Genomic DNA, 19,207 nt, shown 5'->3' with positions numbered 1-19,207 from the left:
CTTCCGTGTCGCACCACTGTGGGGCACCTTGTAAATTCATATCTATGGTTATAATTGTGTTCGAATGAGTTTATAGTTTTTTTAACTTGACTAGTGAAGGACCTCGAACTTCTAAAATAAACGATTTTAACTTAGCTTAGGAGTTAGTTTTTTTGATATCAAGTGACGGGACGAATAAGTTGTGCGACTGGTATTAAGCGACACGCCTGTCCGTAGCAGTTGCAGTGCCACACAGAGCTTTATATCGCAAAGTTCTGAAGGTGTCACTGCGCCCGTCGGCCTGAGACATAAGTTGATAAGTCCCATGTACCTGTAATGTCACCGGCACCTTTGCCCTTCTAACCCGAAGCGCAGTAATACTCACATTATGTATAATTGCTTGGCGGTAGAAATAATTAAAGAAATAAATTATTATTCCTTTTAAATATATAATTTATTATTATAAGAAACATAGAATCGATGTCCAATTTACAGAGACACTCAACTCTTAGCGTTACAAACAGCCGAAAAACTACTCGCAGAAGTATCACCAGTTGACCGTAAGGCTCTAGAAGCCCTACTTCTACTTGCCAATCGGCAGAAAGGACAGGCAGAACGTGTGTTGCAGGAGTTGCTTCCCTTGGTGACAGAGGACACTTATCAGGACGACCCGTATCTGATCCTCGCAATTGCTAATGCGTAAGTTGACCTTTGCTTCATATCGTTCGTTCGTCGTTCGTTGTCGTTCGTTCTTCGTTTTTCAAAGATAATGAAAATAAAAATATAATGTGGTATATGAAAAGGGATAAATAGATATCTATTTGTTATAATTATTAATACAAAGATAGAACACAAAGAAAAATTAATTCGATCTGACAGGACTGTATGCCAACGCTCTACCACCTGAGCTAGGTGGTGAGAAGCCGTAAGTGGTGAGAAGCTTCACACATCTCTCACAAGTGTCGCTTACGGCGATACCAGCCGGACAACCCAATACAAAAGATCTGTAACAAACAGAAAGGTCATGGGTCACGAAAGTATAGAAACCATACCCAACGGCGTACAGATATGACATATGGCTAGACTTGTAGAAAAATATCTGTATATTACAACGGCATATGTCGCTTTTCTGTGGATACTAGGAATTATGAAATAAAAAGATTCATTTTTATATAAAAAAATTTATGTTAGTGCAAAATATTTGTGTGTTTTGCATTTATTGTCAACAACCGACCGCGCAGGTTTTGCGTACGAGTGTTATGATATTTATTTTGACAGAAAGTCTGATAATAACTTAAATAGGATTTTCGCACAATTAAAAATATGTTTAATATCAAATCTTTATTTGCCCTGTTACATGTTAACCAAGTAGATTTTCCATATTTTTTTTATATAAAGTCGAAAGTGGTTTACAATTGCATAATTTAAAAGTAATGGTGATTTTGTACGCAAACGTCCGTTAACCGCGTCAGATTATGGGCCATGATCTTTGTAAGGTCTGTTGACCAGAAGATATTTAGGTTGTAAACTAATATAACAACAATAATTGTTTATTTCAGTCCGTGAACCATATTTAGAAAATACATACAATTCATACTTTTAAAACATCTAATAACTTTAAAATAAAAATAATAAAAATTTCATATAAAGTCAAATTAAAATAATAATAATAAGATAAAAATAATTACATAAAAACAGTACAGAGTACTAAAAAAAACAGACCTCAAAAGTCATTCATCTCCCGAGTTTGCCACCGATGTCCGATGTCCCCTTTTTCCAACAAAAAAAGTATCATCGGTTCGCCGGAGTTATCGCATAACATACATACAAAAAAAACATAGTCGAATTGAGAACCTCCTCCTTTTTTTTTAAGTCAGTTAAAATAAGATTAATTCAAGTCAAGCTCATCCCACGTAGCGATTTCAAGCCAATGGTTGTACATCGACGTGGTAGTCAGGCGAGCAAACAACTCTCGAACATAAGGTTGACAAGGATTGTCAAGGATTGTGTACGTCTCTGTATATTCCAAACGTAATAAAGATAATATCTCTAACAATGGCATGCTGTTCCATTTGCTGGTGTGGGGAAAACAGCAAAACATCTAATTACAGAACAAACGGAATCAAATTTCATAGGCAATTAAATATTACATATGTAATTTTGCAATTTTCGTCCATTATAGCAAAACACAAGTTAACTGGTCGATTTAAAGTGAAACAATTGACGACACCCGTCAATTGTTTCGAATTCGGGCTGGCCAATCGGAGCGCTGTTGTCACAGTAATAATATGGCAGAATAGTTTTCAAACAAATTAAGTGACATTCCGTCTCTATTTCTGTTTATGTATTCGATAACTGGGGATATAAAGCTTAAAATGTGATACTTAACGTGGCAGATAATCACACCATTTACCTGGTCGAAAACCAGAGAATTTCCCGTGTTATCACTTCCAGGATAATGCCACACAGGAGCCAATATACATAAGTGACATATCGATTTTCCAGGGTATAGATATCGTGGCCGTGGTATTATAAAACCACATACGTACCACGTACGTTATAAGTGCTTTTATCACATGAAAGTCATAAAAAAAACACGTAATACTTGAAACAAGTTATCGACTGATTTAGTTCGTAGAATCTTTAAATACTTTTTTATAAAATAATAAGTGTACATTTGACCTCCATTTCACCTGATGAAAGTGACCTTGAGGTCGACGGTGGAGCATGCACACCTAAATAATTCTTATTCACTCTCGCCTCAAAAAGGCCCACGTCTCTAAAACGTCTCTCCTGACCTCATCTGCAAAATAGCACCTTTTCAGGTGACTTATCATTTTGCAGATGTGGCTTTATTATACCAAAGGTACGAATTATTTATTTATGTATTTATTCATTATTGCTGTGTGTACAATTTGTGTAAAATTGATCTTAAAAACTATCACAGTCGCAGTTGTTGAACGCTGTTGGGACATTGTAATTTATAACATTTGAATTTATAATATTTATACTATTGACAAGACATTAAATAATACATGATTTAATAATTAAAATAAAATAGATCCGAACAATTCAACATCAATTCTAGGTCAATATAATTAAGAATTTTATTTTCATTTACATAGATTAGACGGTAAAATAGTTATTAAAAATTTTAATCGATGTCTTTATCATTAAAAAAAAATAATTTACTGAGTAGCATTTTTCAAAACAAAAAGTAATAATTTATGACACAATTTTTAAAATTTCTTATTTCAGTTACAACATCGTAAAGCAACCAACCCGAGCAAAGAACATTTTGAAGAGAACAATCTCGTCAATTCCCTGGACGCCCGAGAAGGCGGATGGTTTAGAAAGGTGCGCAAAAGTTATGTTGAAATTTACACTTTACACTGCGACTCCACTAGAAGAGCCTATGGAACGAAATGGCAGCGAATGTTTGTAACCATGTAATGATTTTTTTTCTTTTTATTGAGGAACAAACTTCTTTTACAATTAAAACGAAGAAAAAAGTCTTGAAACATTTAACTTATTACTAAACCTATAGTTCCCTGTACTTGTACGTGAACAAGTATAAAGTAACCAAAAACGAGCAATGCTCAATTAAAAATATGTAAGTAATGAAAAAATTACAATAAAGTTAAACAAAACAAAGAAAGATTGATCAATTAATGAGCATACCAATCCGTTTTCAAATTTTGATATGCTGATGTAATTTTTAAACTGCAAAGAAGAATCACATTTTGCATTGTATGAGGAACAAGTCCTTTTTATGAAACTATAGCTACCGTAAGATGTTTTACTAAACTTAACAACAAAAAGATCTTTTTTACGATTGGTTCACGAAAAAATATATTCTCCAACAAATGCAACGTAATGAAAATTTTATTATACTCCCTATATAGCAGTTTGTGGAGATATTTTAGGCAACGAGCTTATAAGGCCCTCCGGACTTAGTATAATAATGCGTTCCGGGTGCTAGTAGGGCTGCCCCGTTTCTGTAGCGCGTCAGGGATGTTTACAGAAGCAAGAGTGGATTGCTTGTACGCGACCATGCGCAAGCGAAGCACATCATTGGTGCGCCGGGTGCGGGCCTGCGCTCGATAGCAGATAGGCTCGACTGTCCTTAAATGAGGCACTGTTGTGAATTGCATATTGCCAACAGTGTCTATTTTGTATAATTTGGTACCCTACTTTTTTGTGAACCCAGTAGCGTCTTAGTTCAGTAGTTCATGCATATACAGACGCACGCCACTGTGCCGACCAGTTCTGTATTCAAGCGCACGTTTAAATTTTAAGTGTCGTATTCCAGAACTCTACTAAATGCTCAAGTCAGTATTTGAGTATGGTTTAAAACACTCGAAATCATACTCAAGTCCCTGCCATTAGGGTCGTATTTCCAGTGCTTGTGTTGCCAGTGCAACCATGACTTGAGCATTGAATAGAGTGCTAGAATACGACTCTTAGAGTCGTACTCTAGAATTCTACTCGACCCTAATGGCAGGGACTTGAGTAAGATATCAAGTGCTTTAAACCATACTCAAATCCTGACTTGAGTATTGAGTAGAGTTCTGGAATACGACCCTAAGAGTACCCCACCGTCGCAGTTATGATAAAATAAATGTAGTACAAAAATAACTTTTTTTCTTTTAAAGGGTTATGAAACGATATAACGATGTTCGGTAAAACCCAAAAGGGTTTATGTTACATCGTTTTAGTTCTTAAGCTAATTTGTAATTTTTTTTAAAGTGGTTTAATTAAATGAATTAATAATAATTATTATTATTATTATTATTAATTATAACAACGATTTATGTAATTTCAGATGTTGGTTAGAGGTGGCGGACGGCCAAGTGAGCACAGGAAGAATGGAAGCCGCCAAAGAAGTTCTTATTAAGATATTGAACCACAACAGCTCTTGCGCCCCGGCATACCAATATTTAGGTAAATTCTTTGATCCTCTAGTCGTCCTAAAGAAAGGCCAGGTCAAGAGTACCTACCCTCAATCAAAGAGCGCGAAATATAAAAATATGAAAGCATTGATGCGTGTTAATACGGAGAAAGGTGTGTGTCAGGCTCATAGCAATGTGGAAAACTGTGGTCTATACTTACCCTAATAGAAAAAGGGCGTGAAATACATTGTATGTATGTTTATTTATACCACATTGCAAATTTGTTAAGGCAGGTAAGCAATAAATACATACTTCCCTAACTATAGTACAATGTGACGCCCCCTAAGAGCATGGCAATATGAGCGGAGAGTGTCTCACGCTGTTACATGGCAAGTACTTATAAGGATATTATATTTTTCTCGAACGGATACGGAAAGTTTGTCATTTATGGGCCATGTCAGGGCCAGCAAAATAAGTACGAAAATCCATTACAGTCCGCTGCTCTAAACTTTTAAATCTATCTACTAACAATTAACTATGTAAACAGTTAAAAGAAAAACTTATACAGCCAACTGTCCAGTGTTCGTAATTGCGAGAATTAAAAATACCTACATGTACAGCTTATTTAAAAAAAATAAACTGTGGTAAAATAAACTAAAGTGCTTTGGTATTCTTTTCTGTTTTTTTGCCTTTTATGTATTTTCGCCGCGAAAATGGGTTCTTATGGAAAGAGCGATAACTAAAATACAGTAATGGATTGTACTCCGCCTAATTTAAAACAAGAGGCAATATTCGCCAAATGACCTTTCTTTCTTTAGTCTTATTATTATTTCCTCACATTGTTTGAGAAAAGCACTATACGTTCCTCGGCGGGAACGGGGATTGCTTGACTCGTATTGGGTAATATAAGGCCTCGCTGGCTCTCAGCCTTATAACTATACCTGTCTAGCAAAAAGTAGGAATAAAATTAGTATCTTTCTTAAAAAAATACCCTAATAATAATAATGCTGAATTCAAGTAACTTGGTGGTGCCAGTGACCGACAAGCACCACTTTTCGACATCTTTTTTTATTTTTTTTTTAATAAGATTTAGGACAACATTTTCTATCATAGTAACACGTTTCTTATTGGTAAGTGTCAGTTACAGGGTGTTCATTATTGGTGAGTATCGATTACTGTTAGTTAATTAGTGGATTTTTGGTGTTCATTAGTGAAGATTTCGGGAAATTCTAGTTTCGGTTTTTTAATAAGAATTATATTATAGATTTTTTATAAAACTTACTTCTACATAATCGTTATTGAGGATTATATATGTCAACTAAACTAATCTAATCACTATTGATAAGTTCAAAAACAAAAAAGTTTTTCAAATTTAAAGACACACTTCCCTCAAATTGTCGATCAGTGGTGCCATCATTCTAATACCAATGCTTTATCATTCAGGTTATTTAGCTGAAAAAGAACAAAACTACAAAAGTGCTGCTCAAAACTACGACAACGCTTGGGTCCATGGGGGCAAGTCGGACCTCGCTGTTGGTTACAAGCTGGCTCACGCCTATCTCAAACTGAAGAAGTTTCCAGAATGCATTGTGGTCTGTAGACATATTCTAAAGGCTTATCCGGATTATCCAAAAATAAAAAAAGAAATATTCGAGAAGGCGAAAGTCAATTTAAGGACTTAGCTGACACTATAATAATAACTTTGTTTAATTTATACCTAGATACGTTGTTATACAGTGGCTCAATTTACATTGCGGCGGAACGGAATGGAACGTAAGCGCCAATTTCGCCTCGCTTCGCAAGAATGCTCGATGCAGGAATGCTCGAGCATTCGCGGGAATTCTGGAGCATTCGCAGGAGTTCTCGAGCATTTGCGGGAATTCGCGAGCTTTCTGGCGACTGCGCCTTGAGGCTATAGTATTTCGTCGACGTTTGACGTTACACTGCGCCTGCTTTCGCGTCACTTTCCGCGGATTCGCCAGGCATCGCTGATGGCAGCCGCGGAATTCCCGTGCATTCTCGAGCATGCGCGAGAATTCCGCGTAAGACGCGCATTATGTTTTTTGGCTCTTATCTAGTTTATAAGTTACACAATTGATAATAAAGTTCATTATGCTATGTACAATATCGTTGCAAAAATTCGCTTCCACTCCATTGCGCCGCAATATAAAATGAGCCTTAGATATTCGTAAACAAGTAGGTACCTTGTAAAGTAAGATTCATGGCAATTGAGACTACCTACTTTACTGCATCTATAAATACATATATCAAAACTATAGGATGTTTCATTTTCATTCATATAACTTTAAAAATACTGGCCATATAAAAAAGATTAAACGTCAATTTGTCACCAGTACATTTCTTTTCCGTGTTCTAAATTAAAATTTAAAACCGGAATAATTTACTTAACTTTATACATTTCGAAAAAAAATAAGTACCTCCAACACCAAGGCAATTGAGAATATTTTTACTTTTATACATTGCTAAAAATACATTTTACAACAAATAATACAACATTAAGCCTCTTTTATTACTGTAACTCTGGCCACATACAAAAGATTTGCACGTCAATTTGTTCTAATTCTTTTGTCATTTTTTTCAGTATTCTTAAGTCAAATTTAAAACAGGAATGTCGCACGCAGTAAAATAAAAAATATTTTGGCAATTGAAAATCTATCTAACCTATTGCATGTCTAAATATATACGTAAAATTAAGTTCACGTGTGATGTATACATAGATGAACGCTTATAAAAGACTTCTGTACACTAAAACATTGATAATGCAGTACTTACGGCGTGGATAAATATGTGTCCATCCTAATTGAGTATAATATGATACAAGCATAAGTGACCAGTTTTGTAAAAAAAAAATATTCTTATCCCACTGCTCTGCAAGAAGAGTAATGTTTTTAGAGTGTATATACCGCACCCTTCCTAATAAAGTGACTAAATTCCGAAAGTTATTTTTGAGAGACTGATAAGATAAAAAAAAATTAAAAGAAAAATGTCATTTAACTGGTACATAATATGACTTAATACTATTTAATACCAAAGACATATATAATTTTTTCGTGCGTTTTTTTTAATTTATTTTGTCAGTTTCTCAAAAAATATATACGCTATAGTTTTGTCTACTTGTACATTTAATATTGGTTCAAAAAGTACCTGGTATCTGTAAAGTTTGTACTTACTTCCTATAACACAATAAAACTTCATAAAATAAACATCTATTTCTGTTATTTTTGTGACCTTTGTATTTCAACTGTGAAGTTGTATAAGAAGTGGGTATAAGAAGAAAATTCAAAATGTTCTTAACACGTAATCTGTGACGGACAGACGAGTTCGAGATAGCCTGGTGGTGCGACACGCCTGTCCATAGCAGTTGCAGTGTCGCTCAGAGCTTTCAATTGCGAAGATCTGAGGGGCACTGCCACTACACCCGTCACCCTGGATTTGAGTCGAAAAGTCCCATGTACTACAGGTACCAGTACCATTCAAAACGGGAACGCAGTAATGCTCGCGTTACCGCCTGGCGGCAGAAATAGGCAAGGTGGCAGTAGTTCCCTGGACGGACCATGTCATAAGGAGTCACTGCTACTAAAGTACTTGGGCCTTTGCAAGGTATAGGCATAGAGTAAATAGGCATTATTTAGATGTGCGTGTTCCGTGGCCAAACGGTTACCATGCCAGACTGCCACGCAGAGGTCCCAGGTTCGATTCCCGGGTCGGGAGAAATATTTCTATGGGCTACATTTATTTCTCTCGTGAGTTTGGTTGTAATTTGTGGTTGTCTATGTGTGTGTCCATGGCACCCGCAATCAGGGTTTCCCTAGTGCGGGGTTATGTTGAATGCGTGCGTTAAAGAAAAAAGAAATCGATCAATTGTAATAAATTATTATTATTATTTAGTAATATTAAAAAGGGTTTCTCATTGGTCAGATTGGTCTAGCCAATGGGATTTTATTCCCATTGTCCAGATCAGCTCGTGATTGATTAAGGTATCATTGAGTACAAAAAGCTAACCATAGATAATGGGCGCGTCCCCGGGCAAAACGCTGCGCTAGCCGTTTTTCTATATTTTTAATAGCTTTCTAGCGTTATTGAAAGAAAAAAAATTAAAAATATATTATATGTCTTCCGAATGTTGTCCTCATACCCGATGGATTTTTTGGATAGAGTTACAGGCCTACCGCTTAACTGAGTCGGTTCCTCAGGTAGCTGCGCGGTGCGGGAGGAGTGACAGATTATGTAACAGTTATGTCGCGATGCATACGTGATTATTTCAACAAGATTTTTCTGACGATATTCAGTAACAAGTCGATTGAAAAAAAGTGCCAAGTGGTTTATCTATTCATTTCAATTATCAATGAAATAGCTTTTTTTTATTATCGTTTCACATTACAATTGACTAACATCGCAACTTGTTATTGGATATTAAGATAATGCAATGAAACATGTAGGTAAGCAGGAAATTTTAGTTACAACGTGCAAGGAAATAAAACTATTTTAACGGATTTAAATCGCGTACATTTGTTTTATATTAGTTACCGTCGCGTAAACGAGTCTGCGAGCAAGTCATGGATAAACCATGCAATGAAGTTTGACAAACCCCAATTCCTTGCAAAAGAAGTCCGTTATCTACCCAGGGTGTTGTGCATTGATATTAAAAAACATCCTAATTTCAACAGGGAAGATGAAATCTTCACTCTCTCCGTATCACCAGTTTGGGATCCAGTATTTCCTCTGATGAAAAATCCCAAACAGACATAAGACTGCAGTACTAATTAATATGTTTTAATTTATTCTAATTTCTATTATTAATTAATAATAAATTGAACTTAATAAAAATTCATTCAATAAAATAATTTGTAAAACTTAATGTAGAGTAATTGGAATGTTTTCTTTGTAAAATTAAAAATAAGGTATTTAATTAATAACTTTTGTAATTATAGTGGAAAAAATAGGGTGGTTTGCATTAATATTAGACATAACTGGTTGATGACTGTACCACCTCAGATAACCGTGACCATGGGACCTGTAAAGGGCTCGAAACGTCGGTTTGTTTGACAAAACAAATATACGCGATTTAAATCCGGGAAAATAGTTTCATTTCCTATGTGTAACAATCGCGAAAATCTAAGATACTACATGCTAGTTTTAATATTTGATTATTGTAAAGTAATTTTATTACAAGTAGATACCTCCAATGAAAACAACGCCAACTTTATTTTTTGATAATTTTCTGTTATTTTAGTAAACGGCCATATTTATTTACTAATATTATGCTGCCCGAATTTTGTAAAAAAAAAATAAAGAAACAAAAACCAAATTCTAAAAAAACAAAAAACAAATTTTGTGAAAAAAGTTGGCGTAGTGTTCATTGGAGGTATCGAAATATTCATATTTTATATCTACCTACTACCCTGGTACTAAGAAGTTTATTTTTCGCAGATACTGTTGTACAGTCAACAAGAAAATGTACTTGATGGTTGTATTACTGTATTTTATTTAGTTTATTAGAAATTAACAACATTAACTAATAATAATAATAATAAATAACGCACACACTCAACATAGCCCCACACTAGGGAAACCCTGTGTCACGGGTGCCATGGACACACACATAGACAACCACAAATTACACCCAAAGTCACGAGAGAAATAATTGTAGGCCATACAACTATTTATCTCGGCCCGGGAATCGAACCTAGGACCTCTGCGTGGCAGTCCGGCATGGTAACCGTTCGGCCACCGAGGCAGTTTACTAATAACTATAATGGTCAAGGTCTTAAACCCTTTGTTATTTTCTTAAATACTATTAAGATTGATTTTTGTTACTTGTGATTTGCAATATGTCAATATTAATGACCTGTCACAAAAACAAAGTAAAGAAACAGAAAACAAATTTCGAAAAAATAGACCAAAAAACGAATTTTCTCAAAAAAAAGAAACACTATAAAAACAGAACAGGTCCAAAAACTTAGTTGGCGTAGTGATCACTGGAGGTATCGAAATATGACCAATAAAATGACATTTGGATCGCTTTATATTTCAAAAGTATTTTACGATAAAGTCTGTTGATAGACTGTAAAAAAACTTTGTAGTAGGTTCAACAAGATAATGACAACAAAATGCAGAGACCAAAAGCAAATACTGATAAACGATATCCTATCTCCATGGTATCTGTATTAGGTTTGAACAAAACTAAATGGAAAGAATCAATGATCTTATAACATCATTGGAAAATACATTGTTTCAATGGGAAATACATCTTGTCATGCCATTCGACATTAAATCATTGTTCTAATGTACAGTCGCTACCCTAAGATACCTGGCCCCGTAGATGACCTTTTGGTTCTGCGAGCCCTCTTGCGCATTCAAGAGAAAAGTGTAAAGGAATTAGGGCTTTTTGTTTGAAATTTATGTCAAATTGGCTTAAAAAGCTTATTAAAACGTCATTCACCAATGATGCAATGATGAAGTCATACCAAACTGTATGTTATAGGTCACTGGAGGTTAAGTTTATCTAACATTTTTCTTCACATTGATTTCGGTCTATAACCGATTAGAGGTCAGATATCTTAGGGCATGGACTGTACAACCAGCCTAAATCTTTATGTTAAAATTCAAAACTACGCTATTTACAATAGCAAATAACCATGTAGTTAAATAATGTATTGATCGAAGGTGTAACGACTGCACGATTCATGCCGTTACTGAACCATTTAAAGCGTGTCGCATATTGTATTACCCTCGCCATATTCGACACCGACAATGCAACTTACAGTTATAGAAACTCAAACCTAATGGCGTGTCGTGTCAATACAATATAACACTTCTTTCTTCCCCTTTTCTTCTTATTTTGACCGAAAGAAGTATTAATAATATACCAAGATGGGGGCGATGTTCAGGAGCGAGGAAATGGCTCTGTGCCAGCTCTTCATCCAGCCCGAGGCGGCGTATACTTCGGTCTCCGAGTTGGGAGAGACCGGCTCTGTGCAATTTAGAGACGTGAGTAAATATCTGTTGTATGTGTAATTGTCAAGGGGCCGTGAACGCAGTTTACAATGCAAAGCTGCAGAAACTTTAAAGATATTTTAAAAAAATAGCGGGACACAAACACGTTATAATTATAATACTTGAATGGGATACTTAACATGTGACCAAAAGTAAAATAAATCATTTCAGTTCATTTTCAAAACATGTACTACTTAGTACGTTACGTTAGTATTATGTACTACGTTAATTTGTAAAATTAGATGTACATAGTAATAAGCGACACGTCTGTTTATAGTCATACCAGTTGCCGTGCCATAAAGATCTGAGAAACACTGCTCCTACGCTTGTCACCCTGAGACATAAGTTGACAAGTCGCACATGTCTGTAATTTCACCAGCACCATTACCCTTCGAAACCGATGAATAATACGAAATCCCTTTTTTACTCTACAAGCCCAATATCGGGCAATTAAAGCTTAAAATATAATTTGTAGACCCTTTTCAAGTTGAAAGGTAAAGGTATAATCAAAGTTTGTAATAAATATAATTTCTAGTAATTCTTTTTTTTGTGCCTACTCAAAAGTTCACATAAATGGAGGTTACGAGGTTGACGAATTTAGTCGACAAAGTATATTTCACGTAGATACAGGTAGAAGTAGATTAAAATAATGTTTTAAAGGCACATGACCTTTTTTCTTATCCGAATGTGTAAACTCGTGATGCATTCATATATAAATCTTCAAGTCTCGTAAATTAATAAGGTAAATTTACGGCACTTGAAGATTAAGATTTGAATGCTCGCGCATTATGATATATACAATATCGTTACAGAAAGTAGCTTCCATACCGTTCCGCCGCAATATAAATTGAGCCTAACTGCTATAGAAATAATGACTATTTACTGAACAGTTGAACGAGGACGTGAACGTATTCCAACGCAAGTTTGTGAATGAGGTGCGACGATGTGACGAGATGGAGCGCAAGCTGCGCTACATTGAGAGCGAAGTCCACAAGGACGGCGTCCGTATCCCCGCCATAAAGGAACCGCCTCGCGCTCCCAATCCGAGGGAAATTGTTGATCTTGAGGTAAAAAATATATAAGGTTTATGCTTATATAAGGTTTTTCAACAGGGGCATAACAATTTTGTATTTCAATAATAGATATTCAGCCCAAATTTATTCCACGTCCAGTTCACATGTTGCATTTAAGAATGGAATTCGATGTTGTTCATATGACCGCCGCGAGCGCGTCTGCAGTTCAATTCTTTGGAGCCAATTTTCCACCATTCTTCACATATCAGATAAAATGTTGGCAATATCGCGTATGTTATTGTTCCTGAGCTCTTTTAACGTTGGCATAAACCAACGACTAAACTTAACCACATAAAAAATAATCCAATGCCGTTAGATCGCATGATCGAGGTAGCCGTTCGACCGGACTATTTCGCCAGATTACACGATTATCGAACTTCCTCTTCAATAATAACACACACACTAACATAGGCCCCGCGCTAGGCAAAACCCTGTGTCGCTGGTGCCATGGGCACACATATAACCACAAATTACACCCAAACTCACGAGATAAATAAATGTAGGCCATACAAATATTTCTCCCGGCACGGGAATCGAACCTTTGACCTCTGAGTGGCAGACCAACATAGTAACCGTTCGTCCACGGAGGCAGCAGATGTGTTTGTTAATTGTTGTGTTGGTTTGAACAAGAGTGCCTCAAATTCAGAATTGTTGTTCAGCATTTCGTTTCTGTTTATTTTTTTTTAATAAATAATAAATAAATAAATATTAGACAACATCACATATATTGCTCTGATCCCAAAGTAAGTAACTAAAGGACTTGTGTTATGAACATCGGAAACAACGACAGTACCACAAACACCCAGACCCGAGATAGTACAGAAAAGTTAGTTTTCTACATTGATTCGGCCGGGGATCTTGAACTTGAACTTGGGACTTCGAGAGATCACGGAGGTCGTCATACTCCCATAATCGTATCCTTATTACGTGTAGTACATTTTCATTATAAACAACAGCAGATAATGATCGATGTACTCCTTAACACTTTTCAATCGCTCTGTTTTTTCTATCAATTCGTGATGTTAGTTATTTTAGAAGTCCACAAAGTCGCGATATTTTTTTATTACGTATAGTATGAGGCACATGAGCAGGCGAGCCACTTGATTGATGAGAGGTGGTCATTGTCGCCCAAGGACATCTGTAACGAGCTGCCTTTGCATTGACAGCCTTTGAGAGCCCGTGTCATAGAGCAAAGGATATACTTCAGGAGGAAGATCATCCGAAATCTTGCAGGTTCGAGAAAGGAACGAATATAATGCCCGCGGAGCTTGATGGAGGGATGGACTTTATTCTATACATATATGATGAATGATATTTAACTTACAAAAATTTTTTGGCGCGGGTACAAATACTTCGCTTCGTTTGTCCAATATAAGAGAGACCGCACTCACAGTTAAGTTTGTAAACTCCTGCATCCTGTAAGGGGATGTTACATTTCACGGTTCTCAGGAACTGAGAAATCTTCCTCAGGGGCTTGAGATAGGTCTTACAAAAGTTTATTTAAGTTTTATAGTGTATGTCCTTGTTTCCTGTCCATAGGCCCACTTGGAAAAGACAGAGAACGAGATCTCAGAGTTGTCGCAAAATGCAGTGAACCTCAAACAGTACTATCTTGAGCTGACGGAGCTGAAACACGTGCTCGAGGAGACGGAAGCTTTCTTTGCCGCGCAGGAAGAGGTCGACATGGATTCTTTAAAAAAGTAAATGTTCATATCTGAAACATTGGCAGCAACAGTATTTATTTATATATTTATTACATAGCTCTATGCACTTACTGTTTCCCAAAACGTACATAGATTAGAACTACTAAAAAGATAATTAAAAATACAGAATAAAAATTACAAAAATACATCACTCCTATAGGAGTATAGGTTGATATACCAATACATTTTAGATTCTTATTCGATTAGTGTGACAAAGTGAACAGCTATAAAGAGGTCAAAGAACTGGCTGTGAACCGCGAGGAGTGGAGAAGGCTTCACCGACAAGAGTCTAGCTCTTAAATAAGACGATGATTCGATTAATACGAATATAAACTTCCTTATAAAACTTCATTTTCTTTCCACTATTATCAAATAAATGTATATCTTGGTGGTGAGCAATCAGGGCATTGGCCAACGATAACGCCCTATGAGTAGCGGCGTGTTGAGTAGCATTAAAGTGCTTTTCCACTAACGAGGAGAGACGAAACGAGGCTATGCGAGAATTGAAATCTCGCCGACCTATTTTCACCAAAAATTGTCATCGCAAGCACGCGCGTTCTCGCGCAAGCACTCTCCGACTGTCCAATTCGTCTAGCGATAAACACGCGGCTAAAGTACCATGTCCCGCAAATTCTTATTATTAAATATGTTAACGGAAGAAGAATCAAGACGAAGATACTGTAAGAAGAAATAATCATGTAATATAAGCTGTTTGTACCCTCTAAGATATACTAAATAAATAAATAAAAATAAAAAGAACTTTTCGAAAATAAGTTTTTTATATATAATCTTTTATCCCAGGTCAAATATTACGAACTAGCAAAATACACAAAAAATGTTTACAACTAGCGCTGGTATGTTTACATTATGATGCAACTATACCCTTTTTAAAATTGAGTCGTGATTACATATCTTCTAAAACTGCACAAGGTACATTTTTTAAATATCTAATATTTACATAATTTCGAAAATGTGTGAACGTTTACATTTCAATGCACGCGACTGTATCCCACAATCTCGTGATTGTGGGATACAGTCATAGCCATCGCGAGCACGCGCGAGCTCGCGCGATATCGTACGAGATATCGTGAATCGTGTTTCCGTTGTAGAATTATTAAAGAGTCTATATAGGCAACAATACGATTCAATGTTACATCAACAAATATTTTCGTCAATCCCGACCATTTCCACCGAAGATGCGCAAGGAGAGAATTGATATTTTGTCATGCAAGTTTTAAAAATCGTCTCGTCTCGTCTCGCCTCGCCGGTGGAAATACACCCTCACAGTGCGCAGTGCCAATCGCAAATACAGGCTGTTGTCGACGGCGCAAGTATTTGTCAGGGACATGCAACGTGCAACGAGCTAATCTTTGGGATTTAAAGCTCTTGAGTGGCACTGCAACTGCTATGGACAGGCGTATTGTTTACTACCAGGCGCATGACATGTACGTCCCGTCATTTTGTATCATAAAAGAAAATAGATTGGTAATTTTTGTAATCAAATTCATCATATCTGTTATAGTCCAGAAAATAATTTTGGCTTGTGATCAATATTTGAATAATATTTTAGGGAAAAAACTGACTTCTTAAATTTCACACAACAGCCTAGATAAACCACTTACATCACTGATGCTGGCGACGATCGCCATAATATTTAGAATATTTTACTAAAACATCCTGGACACTGGCAGAGTTGTCCTCAGTGGGACGGAAGCCAAAACCTGTAAAAATAATAATAACTTACTTCCAGGCTTTTTGATAATTTTGACCTTTTTCATGTCCATGGTACATTTAACATGATTCGCCATCTCTCATCTGTTTTCGTTAGTGTAGGTCACAAATACCTGACGAAACAACCCGGGCACAGCAAGTCACCCCAGACAGCCGCCTCGGTTTTGTAGCGGGCGTGATAGCGCGCGAACGCATGCCCTCCTTCGAGCGCATGCTCTGGCGCATCACACGCGGCAACATCTTCTTGCGACACACTGAGCTTGATAAACCTTTAGAGGATCCTAAAACTGTGAGTTCTTCAGTATTACCCCAAACCAATATTTTCACATCTTTATTTAATAAGTAAATTTTATCCTCGTAAAAAAGCGATGAAAGTAAGCTAGCCATCTGCCGAAGAAAAACGGAGAGAAGTATGTTAGGGATAAAAGAGAGAGAATTAAGAATACAGCAATCACAGTAACAAACAAAGTAACAAATGTAATAAACACTCGGCCAATTTCGGACTAGTGTGCACTACCTAATTTCCGTGGCAATTTTTATTATTTAAGTTTACGAATTTTTTATCGTACAATATTATTTAATATTTGAGTATTGTATCGTGAAATATTATTTAATTATTACACGATAATATTACTACTTTTAGAGGTGGAGTATTTTCTTCAAATTTGAATGAAACCACTGCTTAGGTAGTTCCTATCTAACAAAAAAGAATCATCGAAATCGGTTCGAAATTTCGGAGTAATCGAGTAACATATTACACTTAAAAAACACAGTCGAATTGATAATCTCTTCCTATTTCTGAAATCGGTTAAAATGGTTGTTACAATCATTTTCATCATTATTTCAAACACATCACTTTTTCACTGTACTTTGTCATTGCATATAAATTTTTGTACGTGTTTATTCCCAGAACTGTCAAAATAATAATTACTTTTTTCCACAGGGCGACCAGATATACAAATCAGTCTTCGTAGCGTTCCTTCAAGGTGAACAAATTAAGCTTCGCATCAAGAAAGTGTGCACTGGCTTCCACGCATCACTGTACCCCTGCCCGCCATCCAGCAAAGAGCGACAGGACATGGTGAAGGGCGTCCACACCCGCCTAGCAGATCTTATCTTGGTATGTTATTAACTAACTAACGAATAACTCACATATTTACCAGTCCGTGGTTCTTAATCATGAAATTCTGCGGCCCTAGCCCAGATCCTAAAGCCCTATGGCCCTATATCAGTACTCGTTGGTTTCATTCTTATCAGTCATACGCAGGATTGCACACTACACTAACAACGTCACTTTCTATAGACTATCCACAATAACCAACTTACGTAGTACAACGTCAAGAGCACGTCAAGCTTGACACTAAAGGCTTAAATTTAACTCTATTCCGCTTGCAATAGGAACCAAAGTCTAAAGTGTCAAACCACCAGCCTGGAAAACAGTGTCAGGTACTACGTCAATGGTCATTGTGGATGAGATAAATAAAGTATGGTGTTGGACTCACCATATTTATGTACTAGCGTACTAAATGCGGCGTTCCATGCACACTGTGTTTCACTGATGTGTGGTTCCGACACAACACTTCAATATCATTTCATCAACCTGAGTAACTTTTTGTCCATCGTAATTTATTAGGGTCGGCGGACTAAAGCATATACCTATGTCTAAAAGATTGCTTCATTTTTTATTATATAATGATATTTTTTATATATTGTGTATAATGTTGGAAGATATGAAGAGAATGATGAATTGAAAAAGACGTCTTATCCAAACTTAGTCTTATCCAAATTTTCAACGAGACTATTTAATTGTAGCCATTTTATATTGTCACTTAGTGCATCATTCAAAATTGATTCATATTAATTAAAATTAGTACATAGAACCACCACAGAGGAATCGTCAGCAATAAGTATCATATTTTGTTGAATAAAATTTGGCAAATAGTTGGTATCAATTGTAGACGATTAATATACTTACCTATTACTATTCCTACTCTACATTAACGATCTCCCACGTGCTATTGATCATAATTGTATGCAATTTGCTGACGATACAACTCTTATAATAAAATGCCAAAACAAAACGACTTTTAACACTGACGTAAATAAAGCACTGACAGACGTAATAAGTTCGATGGGCATCAATGACTTGAATATTAATATAAGTAAAACCAAAGTTCTGACATTTAGATCTTACAACTCCAATCCCATACCGGTTAAAATTAATTACAACTCAGATACTGTAGATGAAGTAGACACATTTTACTTTCTTGGGTTAACAATCGACAAGAACCTTAACTGGAAGGAACACATCGAACAGATGTGCATGAACCTACACAGATTTGTTTACGCTTTACGAAGACTAAGGCAAAATGTCTCGCTTATCACGGCTACGTTTCGTCCGTGCTCAGCTACAGTCTTGTACAATGGTTTAACTCAGTAATCTTAGAAACAGCGTTTAAAGTCCAGAAGAAGTGTATTCGAGCAATTTGCGGCGCGTGGTTCGATGACAGTTGTAAGCCGCTGTTCAAAATGCTAAACACATTCCCTTTGCCATGCATGTACATTAAGGTATATCTGCGTATTTGTCAACTCACATCCTCAATATTTTAAGACACGCGTTGAAGTCATTCAAAGGCAAACTAGGGCAAAAATTATGAATCTCTTATACCAACCTCGTTGCCATACAGTAATTTATAAAAATAATTGCTTCAACATGCGTATAATTATTTTCAGTAAATTACCAAACGAAATTAAATTGTTACAAGGACATACTTTTAAATTAAAATTGACAAAATGGCTTTTGACACATTGC

General features: G+C 36.1%; 2 protein-coding genes across 2 annotated transcripts in view; both read left to right on the top strand.

The window, feature by feature from the left end:
- Positions 1-7,310, top strand: part of LOC113232068 (tetratricopeptide repeat protein 21B-like) — a 25,019-nt gene extending 17,709 nt beyond the window's left edge. The window contains exons 7-10 of the mRNA XM_026466694.1: positions 477-678; positions 3,238-3,336; positions 4,805-4,923; positions 6,315-7,310. Coding sequence (XP_026322479.1) covers positions 477-678; positions 3,238-3,336; positions 4,805-4,923; positions 6,315-6,553 — 659 coding nt within the window. The 3' untranslated portion in view covers positions 6,554-7,310. The remainder of the gene's footprint in view (positions 1-476; positions 679-3,237; positions 3,337-4,804; positions 4,924-6,314) is intronic.
- A 4,320-nt stretch (positions 7,311-11,630) lies between these two features.
- LOC113232067 (V-type proton ATPase 116 kDa subunit a-like) overlaps positions 11,631-19,207 on the top strand; it is a 26,667-nt gene continuing 19,090 nt past the window's right edge. Inside the window, exons 1-6 of the mRNA XM_026466693.1 lie at positions 11,631-11,882; positions 12,779-12,955; positions 14,501-14,661; positions 16,498-16,684; positions 17,339-17,515; positions 17,794-17,855. Of these exons, the coding sequence (XP_026322478.1) occupies positions 11,766-11,882; positions 12,779-12,955; positions 14,501-14,661; positions 16,498-16,684; positions 17,339-17,515; positions 17,794-17,855 (881 nt within the window). The 5' untranslated portion in view covers positions 11,631-11,765. The remainder of the gene's footprint in view (positions 11,883-12,778; positions 12,956-14,500; positions 14,662-16,497; positions 16,685-17,338; positions 17,516-17,793; positions 17,856-19,207) is intronic.

Source organism: Hyposmocoma kahamanoa, unplaced genomic scaffold, assembly GCF_003589595.1.
Source record: "Hyposmocoma kahamanoa isolate Upper Pololo Valley unplaced genomic scaffold, ASM358959v1 66, whole genome shotgun sequence".
Taxonomy (NCBI): Eukaryota; Metazoa; Arthropoda; class Insecta; order Lepidoptera; family Cosmopterigidae; genus Hyposmocoma; species Hyposmocoma kahamanoa.
Note: the sequence above shows the minus strand (reverse complement) of the source record. Positions and strands in the feature narration are given on the sequence as shown.